Source organism: Clarias gariepinus, chromosome 17, assembly GCF_024256425.1.
Source record: "Clarias gariepinus isolate MV-2021 ecotype Netherlands chromosome 17, CGAR_prim_01v2, whole genome shotgun sequence".
In the NCBI taxonomy this organism is placed as follows: Eukaryota; Metazoa; Chordata; class Actinopteri; order Siluriformes; family Clariidae; genus Clarias; species Clarias gariepinus.
In genome coordinates this window covers 24087802-24100891 of record NC_071116.1, presented here as the reverse complement: position 1 = coordinate 24100891, position 13090 = coordinate 24087802, and the positions used below count along the sequence as shown (strand labels likewise).

General features: G+C 36.2%; 1 protein-coding gene across 7 annotated transcripts in view; it reads left to right on the top strand.

Moving 5' to 3' along the window:
* Positions 1-13090, top strand: part of dmtn (dematin actin binding protein) — a 32596-nt gene that overhangs the window by 14891 nt on the left and 4615 nt on the right. For 3 of the 7 annotated variants that reach the window (XM_053516467.1, XM_053516465.1, XM_053516466.1), the window contains exons 3-13: positions 1093-1155; positions 2344-2499; positions 3415-3459; positions 4450-4579; positions 5441-5485; positions 5595-5741; positions 6061-6170; positions 7543-7648; positions 8067-8131; positions 9287-9335; positions 10397-11119. In XM_053516467.1, the coding sequence (XP_053372442.1) occupies positions 1093-1155; positions 2344-2499; positions 3415-3459; positions 4450-4579; positions 5441-5485; positions 5595-5741; positions 6061-6170; positions 7543-7648; positions 8067-8131; positions 9287-9335; positions 10397-10524 (1044 nt within the window). In that variant the 3' untranslated portion in view covers positions 10525-11119. Of the gene's footprint in view, positions 1-727; positions 856-1089; positions 1156-2343; positions 2500-3414; positions 3460-4449; positions 4580-5440; positions 5486-5594; positions 5742-6060; positions 6171-7542; positions 7649-8066; positions 8132-9286; positions 9336-10396; positions 11120-11150; positions 11217-12152; positions 12234-13090 lie in introns of those variants that run through there. The other 4 variants (XM_053516464.1, XM_053516463.1, XM_053516469.1 and 1 more) reach the window with 3 other exon arrangements.

Genomic DNA, 13090 nt, shown 5'->3' with positions numbered 1-13090 from the left:
TTGTTTGTTTTATTATTAGTTTTAATAAATATTTTAACATTGTGTAATATTGTCTGTTTTCTCTTTAATAAATGTGTTTCTGATTTACCCACAATGCCATTCGACAACCTGCTCATAGCAGTTCATCTGTGTACACAGCTCAAACAGATCAGCGTCCAAAGCATTAACATTCATCAACTGCATCACATTTAACATTGTATTAATAGACTCAGTGATTCGCATTGTGGAACATGTATCTTCTACTGCTATGCTCAATTAATGTAAATATCAAAAATGCTGGGAAATGATGTGTAAGAAAAGAAAATCTTGTTGTTTTTAAAGAAGCTTACAGAGAAATCTGATTATCTTTTATTTTTTATTTTTTTATATTAATTACAATTTTAAATTACTACTAAAATGTAAAAAAAAAAACATTTTTTTTTTTTTTATAATTTTTATAATTACAGTTTTAAACATAAAAAAAAGTTTGCATTAGAGTTGCAAAACACATCACAGATATTTTAACCTGTTCACAGTGTTTTGGGATGCAGGTTTATTTATTTTTTTTCAGTTTCTTTTCTATTAAACACCACTTGCTACTAATACCAACTGTGTTCTTACTAAAAGCAGCAAGTTTGATAGCTTTCACCCTGCACCTCCAGGGTCAGGGTTTGATTCCCGTCTCTGGGTTTTTGTGTTTTTCCTGTGCTAGTGTGTTTGCTCCGGTTTCCTCCCACAGTCCAAAGATGTGCAGATTAGGCTAATTGGTGTTCCCACATTGCCCGTAGGTGTGTGAATGTCGACTGTACTGTAGTCCGATTAGGGACTGCAGAGGCCAATGGTAATACGACCTCCACATTTCCTAGATGGATGAAGGTAACACTAGATTACTGTTTTGGTATTTAATGTAATAAAAGCATTGATTGGATGGTATCTGTTCTTATATTTTGCCGCGTTCTTGCATTCTGACTCTTCTCTAATGAGGAACGTTTCAATTTGACTGATCATTCCTGTAATAGCTTTTCATCCAAGCACTGTCATTTAGTCCATGCTAAACATGTCTTGTTAATTAAGCATTACATTTGACTTTAGTATTGACATTTGACCCAGCAGGTTGGGACGGCCCCATCTTCTCGGGGTCCTAGTGCCCCAGGATCTCCAGCTACGTCTATTGTGGTAGGTCAATTTCATTACCATGAGTATGTACATACTGTGGTTTTCCTCAACTTCATACCCTATATGGCCAAAATGGTTTGTAAACACCTGACCGTAATACCCCATCTTCCTTCCCCAACCAGTTGCCACAAAATACATGATTGTTCACTGCAAATAAGAGGTCCAAACCTGTTCCAGGATGACAGTGCCCCCATGGACAATATAGGCATGGTTTGCCAAGATTAGTGTGGAACTCAACTTAAACCCCACTAAACAATTTTGGGATGAACTGCATCCTGGACCTCCTCACCTTGTGGCTGAATAAGCAGAAAGCCATGCTTCGAAATCTAATAGAAAGCATTCTCAAAACAGTGGGCATTAATATAATAGCAAATTATACAGTCCCGATTAAAGGTTTAAGACCACTTGAAAAATGGCAAAAAATCTAATTTTGCATGGTTGGAGCTTAACAAGGTTCCAAGTAGAGCTTTAACATGCAACAAGAAGAAATGGGAATGAGACAAACAATTTTTTGAGCATGCAATTAATTGAAAATAACGATTAAACTGAAACAGGCTGTTTTACAGCTGATCAAAATTTTAGAACCACATGCCTTCAAAAGGCCAAATCTGTGCAAAGATGTGGATTCATTGTCATTTTCTGTCAGGTAGTCATATGTAAACTTCATAAACTTCTGATCGGGACTGTATATGAGGGAGGTGGAATAGGGTTTCCATCAATCACATACAGTATAACTGTGATGGTCAGATGTCTTCCAAACATTTGGCCATGTAATGTATAACATGATATAAGCTAATGAAAAAACAGACAAACAAGCAAAAAAGCTTTCATACTTATTATAAATAAAACCAGTAGCTAGTGGTGACATGTAATGACTGAGTTGAAGTCAGAGAATTTTTTTTCCAACGCTGCAACCTTATTTAAAAAAAAAGCCATGTTTGTACTTGTAAAACAAAAGTGACACTATGTTTACTCTGTCTCTTATTTTCACTATCACTACCACCTGGAGTCACACATGCACACACACCCATATATACAGTACAGTGTACACACATCAAAAAGGAATGGACATCAAGAGCTCAGCTTGTATCAGGATTGTTTACAGTATATTGATCACAGTACAATCAGCCACACAAACAACAAGTAGTGAGTAAAAACATAACAAAAAAAAATATCCCCCTCTTTCAGGCCAGAATGGATAATGAGGTGATTGGTTATAAGGACTTAGCAGCAATTCCAAAAGACAAAGCCATCCTGGAGGTGGAGAGGCCCGACCTCATGGTATATGAACCTCATTTCAGCATGTCAGCTTTGGATCGTATCAGTCTGTCCAGGAGCAGGGAGGTCAGTAAAGCCTTATGTCGTAATCAGTTGTGAATAATTGTGCTGCTATGTGTGTCAGATTCTTTCATTTTTGACTAATAGGAAGGTGGTGATTGAGCAGCACAGGCTGTAGTGTTTCTAGACAAATTAATTTGAATGTTTTATTGTATCTGTAGTAACAGCTTAGAATAACAATAATAATGAATAAATTAAAATATGCTGGTATTTTGTAAGACAAATATGCTAGTATATTTTTTTACACACATACAGTATACGCCGAAATATACATTGCTGAAACTCGTGCGTGTCAGATGCTTATTTGCATTTGTCTGTGGGGCAGAGCTCCAGACACAGACATCCTGGGAGGCCAGTATTTTAGACAAGAAGCAGACAGTCTGATCATAGCTCTGGCATACTGAGAAAACTTTCTACCTTGATGGTAATCAAGAACTAGTGAAACACTGGGATAAGTGCATTAGTGTAGCAAGGGATTATATAGAAATGTCGAGTTTGGGAGTTTTTACTCTCATAACTGTGTTCTGATATTTTGGACAATCAGCAAGTTTCAGTTTGTCATGTAAATAAGGTACAGCACTTTCATCATTCTCATGATCTGATGTGGTATAAGAGGAAAGACATTGCAAGGATTTGCAGTTATAGAAACATAAACAACTTAAATGTGGCACATCCTTATAGGACTATAAGGACATATAATTAAAAAAAAAACATTTTTTTACTTGTGCTGCATGCTGTTTTCATTTATTTTGTTTACTTTCAGTTGCTTTCTGTTGATGAAAAAACAGATGCTTTTTAAAACTAGGGTACTTGGTATTTACATTATTTAAAAATTAAATGATTTCTCGTGTATTATTTGTTACTAACCGATAGATTCCTAAATGTGCACATGTAACTGTTTCTCTCTCCTTTTCTCCCCAGAGATCAATGTCACCTCATTCCATCTCTCCTCCACCTTCCCCAGAGGTGAGTCATCTGCTCACACTTACATAAAGTGTTATGTTCATTCCTATCTTATTGGTTTTACTCTGCTTAATACAAATGAGTGTAAAATGATAATTACTATTGATATTACTGTATATTACATTACACAATATATTATAATGTAATTTATTATGCATAAATTAAAGCATATCTTAGAAAGCCTTCGTGAATAGCATAAATGTTACAACAATTCAAAGCTTTGCAGGTGCTTGTAGATTGGATTATACACATGTCAGAAGAAAACAATCTTTCTAGGTTGACAACCTCATCGTTTTGTTCTTTTCTGAATAGAAATAAAATACTTTTTATGTGTATTAATAGACTGTATAATTGAATACATGGACAAAAGGCAATCAATCATTTTTCCAATGTATTTTTATAATAGGTAATATGGTTATCTTTTTTATTATACACCAGGGCTGCAAGTGCTAATCTAGGAGCAGTTTTGGCCAAAGACCTCTGTTTTCTGCAAGGTTTTATTTTTATTAGGCTGCTAGACTTTTATGACTCAGTAATAACACAGCAGCTGAGTCACATTTGGTCTCTCTTTTTTGGAAAACAGTATTTTGCTGTAGGTTGCATTAGAGTAAATCACAGCAAGACATTAATCTACACTGTCAGATTGAAAGGTCCATAGTCGGACTTGTTGAAGTACAACTTTGGATCATTCCAGTATTGCCAACACAGTGCTAGGAATAATAATAATAATAAAAAAAAAAAAAAAAAGCCATGACTAGACAGATTCAGAAGTGCATAATAATGTGTGATGTTATTTAAGACAGGGAGACTTTACTAACAACCATCTACATTTAAAAACTGTGCGATTATTAGACTTTATAAATAACATAATGTTTAAAAACCTATATACAGTATAGAGAGATACAACAGATTACATTATTCAGGCAAGTTACTAATTACTGATCATTTGATGTACCTTTTAAAACTCACTTTTTTATCTGTACTTTCTGTCAGATATGCAGCTCTAAAGAAAAGGAGTGGGTGGAACATGACTCGCCTACCACATCTGCCATGGGATCAACCGTGCAGCTCCGCAAAACAAGCACCTCATCAAAAGGCCCCTTACAGCACTTCCATAGACCAGGTTAGAACCCTTAAGACCCAAGCGGACAGATACGTACCAGCAACACAGCATAGGTCAATGACGATTAAAAACATATATGTGTTCTTATATAGAAGCCTTTCTAGTGTGTGTTAATGGGGAGGCTTTGTAAAAAACTTTGTATTTGGGTTTTCGGATATGTCAGGTAGAACAAAAGTTATCATTACTTTTATAAAGGGTAAATTTGAGCACTACCAGAATATGGGAATGATGTTGCAACCCATAAAAGGGTAAAATTATTATTATTTTTTACTCATAGAAAAAACTGAAAACAACCATAGAAACACTGATTGTGTGTATTTTTGCTATTTCTTTTGCCATTGTGACCCAGTTTAAAGTCTTGTTTAGGGAAGTTGGCTAAAATGAACTAGAATTTAGTTAATTATATAAAAATAAAATAATATGGCACTTTATACTATACAATCCTAAACCCTATATACTGTATGTTTATTAAAATTAAAACAGCAAAACGAATAAGGGCTTAAATGCTCTGAGCTTTAAGGGCTACCAAGTATGATAACTCATCCATACTGAATAGATACTCTAACCTATAATCTTTAAACAGACTCTTTAAGTGAACAGGTCTGATAACTGAACAGGTGCAGTGACTAACCCCTACTGACCATCCATACTGAACAGGTCTGATAAATCAAATGTACCACTGTACAGATACTATAACTCAACTGTGCAGCCATAATATGATAAATCACCTTTAATTAACCATAAGTCTAATAACTCATCTGCACTGTACAACAACCCTCTATCATCTAACAACTACTGATCTGATCTAAGCGTAAACACAAAGACACACAGCTTTTTTAATGTGTTTCTTTATTTTTACAGACAATGGAAGCAACATCTACAACAAGCCTCCCATTTACGTGCATGGTACTGTATTTGCTCTAATCTCTTTAATTATGCTATTTTTTATGACCACAGTAACATCACAGAACTGATATTGATTGTTATTTGTTATAAACCCCTTACTCCCTCACAGAAGGAGCAACAGCACCCCATGCTAAAAATAAAGATGATGTCATCATCTTGTCCTCAAAGTTCCCAGCAGCCCAGCCTCCTGATCCCAGCCAGCCGTCTAAAATAGAGACGGAGTACTGGCCCTGTCCTCCATCTCTTGCTAGCATGGGTAAGCTAGTGCTAAACTATGACATAAAATTGTGTATATTATACTGATATGTATTTAAGTATACACAGTTGATACACAATCAATTGTATGGGTTTTATTGTGTTTTACATTTTAGTGTCAAATTATTTTATTTATTATAAAAAAGTATATTATTATTATAACGAAGTAAGTTTTATCATAGATCTGTAGTTTATTTTTAAGTCAAGCCTTATGGTGTTATAATTATTTTTTTTTATTATTTAAATAAATATAACCTATGTGCCCAAATAAGCATACTGTATGTACCCAGTCATGCATGTGTCTCTGTGTCTCTCCATAGAGATCGAATGGAGAAAGAAAGCAGCAGAGCAGGGCAAAGCTGTAGAGGACGATGAGTATGAGGACCTGACCGAGGACGCTAAGAGACTGCAAGAGCAGGAACTGAACAAAGTAAGAGCACGGGCACACCCATACAACACCAGTCAGACATTTGATACTCTGGCCAATACAGTCAGAGAGGCTTTTATCTGAAAAAAAAAAAACATGCCTGTAAGGCCAAGGAGGGTATGCTTTTCCTCCATCCTCAAATCTTTTTTATTTAAAGAACATACAAAACCAATGCACAGAACATCTAATGCAATGTTTTTGGTTCAGTGATTTTTTTTTCTACAACAACAACGCAGATTTCAAAACTATTTTCCCTTAGGAAATAATGTAAATGCAGATAATCCGTTTCAGTCACCCAATAATACTACCAATTTTCCAATTTTTTACCAATGTAAATGAAGTAAAATATTAAATAAAAAGAAATTAAACCTCACTAAATTTATGATTCCTTTTGGCTGCGACTGTTTTCTGAAAGTGGCTCCCTTTTCTTCTTTCTGCCGTGCTTGCTTCTTGCACTAAATGTTATACAGTCGGTAAACCTGATCAAAAGTTGTCCTAGTGAAAGAACCAGCAAAAGAATAAAAGGCTCATTGATGCGTTTGGGCAGCAAAGTCTAGCCCCTGCTGGTTGCAGCTTGGTCACAGACTGGTCAGCGTGTCCATGTTGCCCCTAGTCCATCACCAAAAGCTCCTACGGAGAGATCAAGACGTGTTGACTTGGCCTCCAGATTTCGCAGCTCTCAATCCAATTAAGAATCCATGAAATGCACTTGACAAACAAGTCTGATCCATGGAGGCACTACCTAAAAAAACTTGCAACACTTACAAGGATCTGCTGTTAATTACTTTGTGCCAGTTATCACTGCTCACCTTAAAAGGACTTCTGGAGTCCGTGCCTCGATGAGGGTCAGAGCTGTTTTGGTGGCACAAGGGGAACCTAAACAATATTAGGCAGAAAGTTTAAATGTTATTTACCCAACCATTTTATCTTATTTTTCAATATATCATTATGATTATTATCATAATTTGACTAATCAAAGTTTATAATTTAATAATGCCATGGTATAAAATCATTACAAAATGTTTATATTTTAAACTTACAACACATGAAAACAGGTGAAAAAATCTTATACTTATCTTGTATTGTTTCCAGATATGTAGTGTAGTACAGACTACCTGTCAGTGGACTGTTACTGTAATAAAGAAATCTGAAAGGGTTATTAATTAATTATCTTTGTGTTAAACTGGCATAGACAGTGACACAGCAAAATCTATTTTTTATTTGTTTCTTTAAATAACTGATGAGAAAATTAGAATCTTTTATCTTGATTTACTGGAAAATCATCACCTTACGCAGATGGAGCAGATGCAAATGTAACATCTCACTATAACATACCTTGGGTCTATGCACGTCTCTAATAATAATTTACTAATAGATCCAGTCCAACCTGGGTAAGCTGATCCTCAAGGAGGAAATGGAGAAATCAGTGCACATCCGGAGGAAAACACGCTCACTGCCTGACAGGACACACATGCACTTGGGTGAGTGATGGCCTGAGAGCGTATTGTCTTGGGTGTTTTTGTTCCCCTCCCAGAGTGTGTGCATGTGCTGATAAAGAGTACATTGCAATCTCTACCGAAAATGTGGTCCAAAATATTCAGAAAGAGTCATGGTGGTTAAACCTAGTGGTTTTATAGCGGAACCTTTTTTTTTATAAACTTATTCTATGAAACTGAAGAGCTGTTTCCTCAGGTCAAGAACAAGGTCAAGTTCTAGCTGTATAGATTTTTGTACCTGCTTACTATCCTTGTGGAACCATAATGTAAACAAGATTTGATTTCTGCTTTGTCTCATTAAGCATGGTGTAAATAAAATTTGTAAAAAACAAATTGGTATTCAGTAATGTAAACAGGTTAATGAATAATGAAGGTTGTTTTTTTCCTTCTATTCTGGTGGCAGGTTCATCCACTGGTGCATCTAAATCTGCCACTCTACCTCCTTGCAGTCGCTCAGGCCTTTCTCGGGTACCTACAATGCTCTTTTCTTTCTCACTCACCCTTAGGTTCTTAAAAACACACATGATAAAGAAAGGATATTTCCTGCAACAACAATAAAAAAAACACTAGAAAAGAAAGCATTACATTATTAAATACACTATGGCAAAAAGTTAAACCTGCTTCAGTATCACGATTTCACTGTACACCGAGCGAGCACCTTGAAGACCATGTTTTGTCATGTCAAAGTTGGAGTGGAAATACCTGAGTGTTCTGCACAGAGCTCTGACTGTTAATGCACTAAACACAACTGGGATGAACTGGAGCAACGACTTCCTTCTCTCCAGACCTCCTTACTGAACATCTGGCTGAACAGTGCCAGATCTCACTAAGTGCCAGATCTCACAGAAGCACAAATCCCTACAGCCATGAAAATCATTATCTTATCTTAGCCATTATTTTACACAAAGTCATGGTTCAGAAAGGCCAAATTATTGAAATTGGGGTAAGAACTGCCCAAGACATTATTAAGCCCCATTAGTATAGTAGTGAACCATCAACTTTGCCAAGAAATGTGTTCAGAAAAAAGTAATCAGGGATAATTTAAATGGTTGAGGCAGTTGCATTGTAAAAAAAAAATCAATAGTGGAAATCACAGCTGTGTTTAGGAGTGAAAGTAAGAGAATTTCAACAAGTTCAATGAAACAAGAACGCACTGGATTGGGACTAAACAAGCTGTTTGGGAATAAGAAAGCCACTTGTAAGGCTGATCAGAAAAAACAGCTTCCGTTTGCTAGGCAGCATAAAGATCGATGGGTGTATCAGGGTAAGAAGGGAAGTACATGAAGTGATGCATCATGCATGATGGCAATTTTACAAGCCTCTGGAGGCAGTGTTATGATCTGGTGTTGCTTCAGTTTGTCAGGAATCATTTTCACACATGACCTCTACATTGCACGTAAATAAAGCTAAAGGTGGTCAAACTACATATCAGGCTGTGACCTTTTTTGGCAGGGTTGTCTTAGAATTTTATCATTGGTTAGGATTACGTATATGTCTGGATCAGGGTTAGGGGTATAATACACACTGTCCTTTAGACACTGAGAATAGCTCGATCAATTCGGTACTGTGTAATGATACTGAACATTCAGAATGTTTTCACGGTTTCTTGTCTCCTGTCTGTAGCTGCAGTCGGCTGAATTCGCCACTATAGAAGGTGACAAAGCCAGAACAGGTACAGTAATGTATATTTCCAAAAATAGCTTGAGTGTGTTGCTATAATACAATACAATAGCCTACAATAACATGTGCCATATATTATTTATATTTTATCTTTAAAATCATTAAAAAATATTCAAAAGGTCAAAAAAAATTCTGCTCAGAGATGTTTTGTACTTTGTGGCATTAACACACATCCAACCACGCACTCTGACAATGGACCGAGCCAAAAGGCTTCGTATGTTTTTTGTACTGATAACTGGTATAAAATTGCACCTCACCTTCGTTATAATACGTTACCAAATTGCTGCAATAATATAAGCATTAGGGTACAAGCTATTATATGGTTGTTGCCATGGTTATTTTTCAGAGAGTGGTCTTGTCATCTTTCTCTTATATGTTTATGTAAATGTTACTTATCAGCAGAATATTTAAATACACTTAAATATTACAAACTCACTGTAACACACAAAACATTTCATATATGTCTTTTATAAAAGCAGGACAGTAAAGGAGATAGCAAATAGACTAAATGGGTCAGTCTAAACTTTAATTAACACTGTCATGAATAAACTGTGAATACATTTAAAAAAATGTCCTCTTTAAACTAATGCACAACTGCTAGCCAATAAGAAAAGAGTATTTTTCCTGTCCAATGTGTATGTAAAACTATATTTTAAGCAACTATAATAGTGTTATAATTCTAGAACTTTAAATAAGCACTGCATTCAGATTGAGGGCTCTCTAATCCCCTAGGCAGTGTTTTTTCAGTGATCTTTGTGCTCCCAAGATATCAAGTCTATCACATGAGTTCTTCAACATACATGCATGAGGAACAGTGTGCTGCTTCTATATTCTCGGCATGAATGTTTTAAAAGCATAGGAATACTTGGTGATGTAATGAGTATCGTATTGTACAGTATATGTGTTAATATATTTTATTATATTAAATTTTCAGAACGTAGAGTTTTGCTATTTTTATAAAAGAAAATGATACATCTGTTGTACATCTGTTATTTTTATAGTGTAATTTCACTAACTCTGTCTATATCTTTGTGTTATTGCTGTGTGCCCTAGGAGTGCAGGTAAATTTCATTCTTTGCACAATCACATGCTTGTCACTGCAAGTAGTAAGAAAAAAAAAAAACATTTCCCAATTTTGCATGCTTTTCCCCTCATTTAATCTCCTTGTTTCTTGCTACTAATGTACAATCGATCTGCTCCTTATTCATTCTGCATAACCCATTCAATCTGGCTTCTTGCAATTAGAGGGTGACATTTAATAAAGGTTCAAGAAAATGAATTGTAGAAAGGTTCAAGAAAATTAATTGAACATGCAGGTGGACACTGCAGTGTTTTTTGTTTTTTGCGTTCTTATTTAAAATGATGTCCTAAAAACCCCTAAAGTTACATTGACAGTCAGTATTATTGTATTAAGAGCAAATCTGCATCCAAGTGCATTCTGCACAAGAACAGATTAGCAGGATACGGATACTTGTGTTCGCATATTCATGGAATATTTTTGTGCAGGGTGTTTTCACTGAAAGTTCCTCAGTTTAAATTTTATTAAAAAAAAAAAAACAGAGGTCAGGGAAAATCCTAAACTTTGCAGCAGACCCTGGGAAAGCTGTACACTTCACACCCATGTCACGCTTTACTTGCAACGCCTCTGGCTTGATAGAGACACTAAGAGCTTTCATTATTGTGAGGTCATCTTGATGAAGGCCTTTTACACAGAAGCCTGAAAATCTGCACTGACTCATGTTGACTGTGTGCATTCTGTGTGTGTATGTGTGTGTGCGCGCTCCCCTCTCGAATCCGTTTTGTGTAGAACGGAGACACTCAGAGAGGGAGAATGGATCGAGGAAACTCACTGCCTAGCATGCTGGAGCAGAAGGTGAGGCAGAGTTCAAAATATCAAGAGCTCCTCCAAAAGTTTCCCATATTCCATTGTGAATCTCATGCTTCATAGTCACGTCTCATAATGCTGCATTCATTGAATGGCATCTGCAATAGAACATGGCTTAAAATTTTATTACATGTTATTACGCAGTTTTCTCCAGTGGAATATTTAACACAAAATGCAAATCTCATTTGATGTGCAACACTCTCAGCTGTCACTGTCATACAATCAACAGTCAAAGCAACCAGATACTAAATAATATGTCATTTAAACCTTTTTTTTTTTTACTATTTTGATTCAATAACTATGGCTGGATTAAATCAGAAGAAAATTGGCTTTGAAAAAAGAGTCTGACATGCATGGATGTCTTCTTTATATTTAGCTTCATCACTGGATCTGAAATTTACAGAGGTCACATCTCTTTTACTAAAACTGACATTCACAGAAGTTATGCCCCCTTCCCTTGGACTCTAATCTAACAAGCTGCACGTTCTGTACTCTGACTGGAACACAGGCATCTTTCATTGTGACTCACAAACACAAGGGCCGCACCTTATTACTGAGACTGGCATTCGCAGCAGCCACGTCTTCTTCACTCAAACTGATCTACAAAAGACCACGCCTTCTTCACTAAGACTGACAGGCACAGAGGCTACACCTCCTTTACTGGGACTAAAATACAAAAGGCCACGCCTCTTTCACTGGAACTGACACCTAATCTCAAACTGACTGCAACACAGCCTACGTTTCTCATTGTGACTGAAGGCCACACTTCCAGCAATGAACCTTTATTGTCAGAGAGGCCAAACACCCCTGACTGACACAGCCAAAAATAAATAAATAAATAAATAAATGTGTAATATATAGTCGACAGTATTAATCTCTGATTTCCGAGCAGAAAATGTGTAGAAACTCCTGTTTTGTTTGCAGGTTTATCCATATGAAATGCTCATTGTAAACCACAGAGGGCGCTGTAAGCTTCCACCTGGAGTAGACAGAACCAGACTAGAGGTATATATTTTTTCTGAAAGTAAATACTAAGAGTTATTTGTTTACATTTGGTTGTTTTACTAGTTTTCTATCTAGATTGCATTTTTGTGAACAACTTTTGCATTTCCTGTAACACCCATATCTAACCAGCTATTTGCTGAATCAGATAAGATGCAAATCAACTCTGTGGTATTTTTACATGTGGGTAGAATATGACTCAGACCCTCTGTGTATGTATGTGTGAGAATTCTGTAAAAATTAGATATACGATATATATAGTTTCCAAAAACAGCAGCATATACTTCCCTTTACAGAAAGTATCACCATGTCAAACAGTACATGCTTTTTTAAATCTGTGGAGCATTCGCCATATGAATGTTGTGTAAATACAACCGTCGTTCAAGTCAAACTGAGACTTTTGATTGTGCAAAATAACGGAACAGTTATGAGAGTAAAAACTCCCTTTATTTCTTTATACAATCCCCTGACACACTAATGTACTGTTCTCAGCGTTTTACTAGTACGCATTAAAGTAGAAAGTTTTCTCAATACGCCGTAGTGCCTACTTCAAGTCAAAGAAAAGAAAATCTTGCCTCTCAGGAACTCCATAAATGGCCCATCAAGTGAAAATGGCTTGAAGCGAGGTCAGGATTGTATGAGGGATAGGATAATTACTCCCATCCGAGTTCCTGTATTGTGGTGTTGGTGAATGATTATATGTGCGGGTCCCACAGACAGACGCGTCTCTTCTGCAAATCCATTGATTTTCAGGGATCAGGCGTTTCACTCGCAGAATCGAGCTCTGAGCCCATAAATCGGTTTTACGCCTTCAAGTCCTGGTTTGACTCGACTAATCCTTGTATTTCCTATGGAAATGA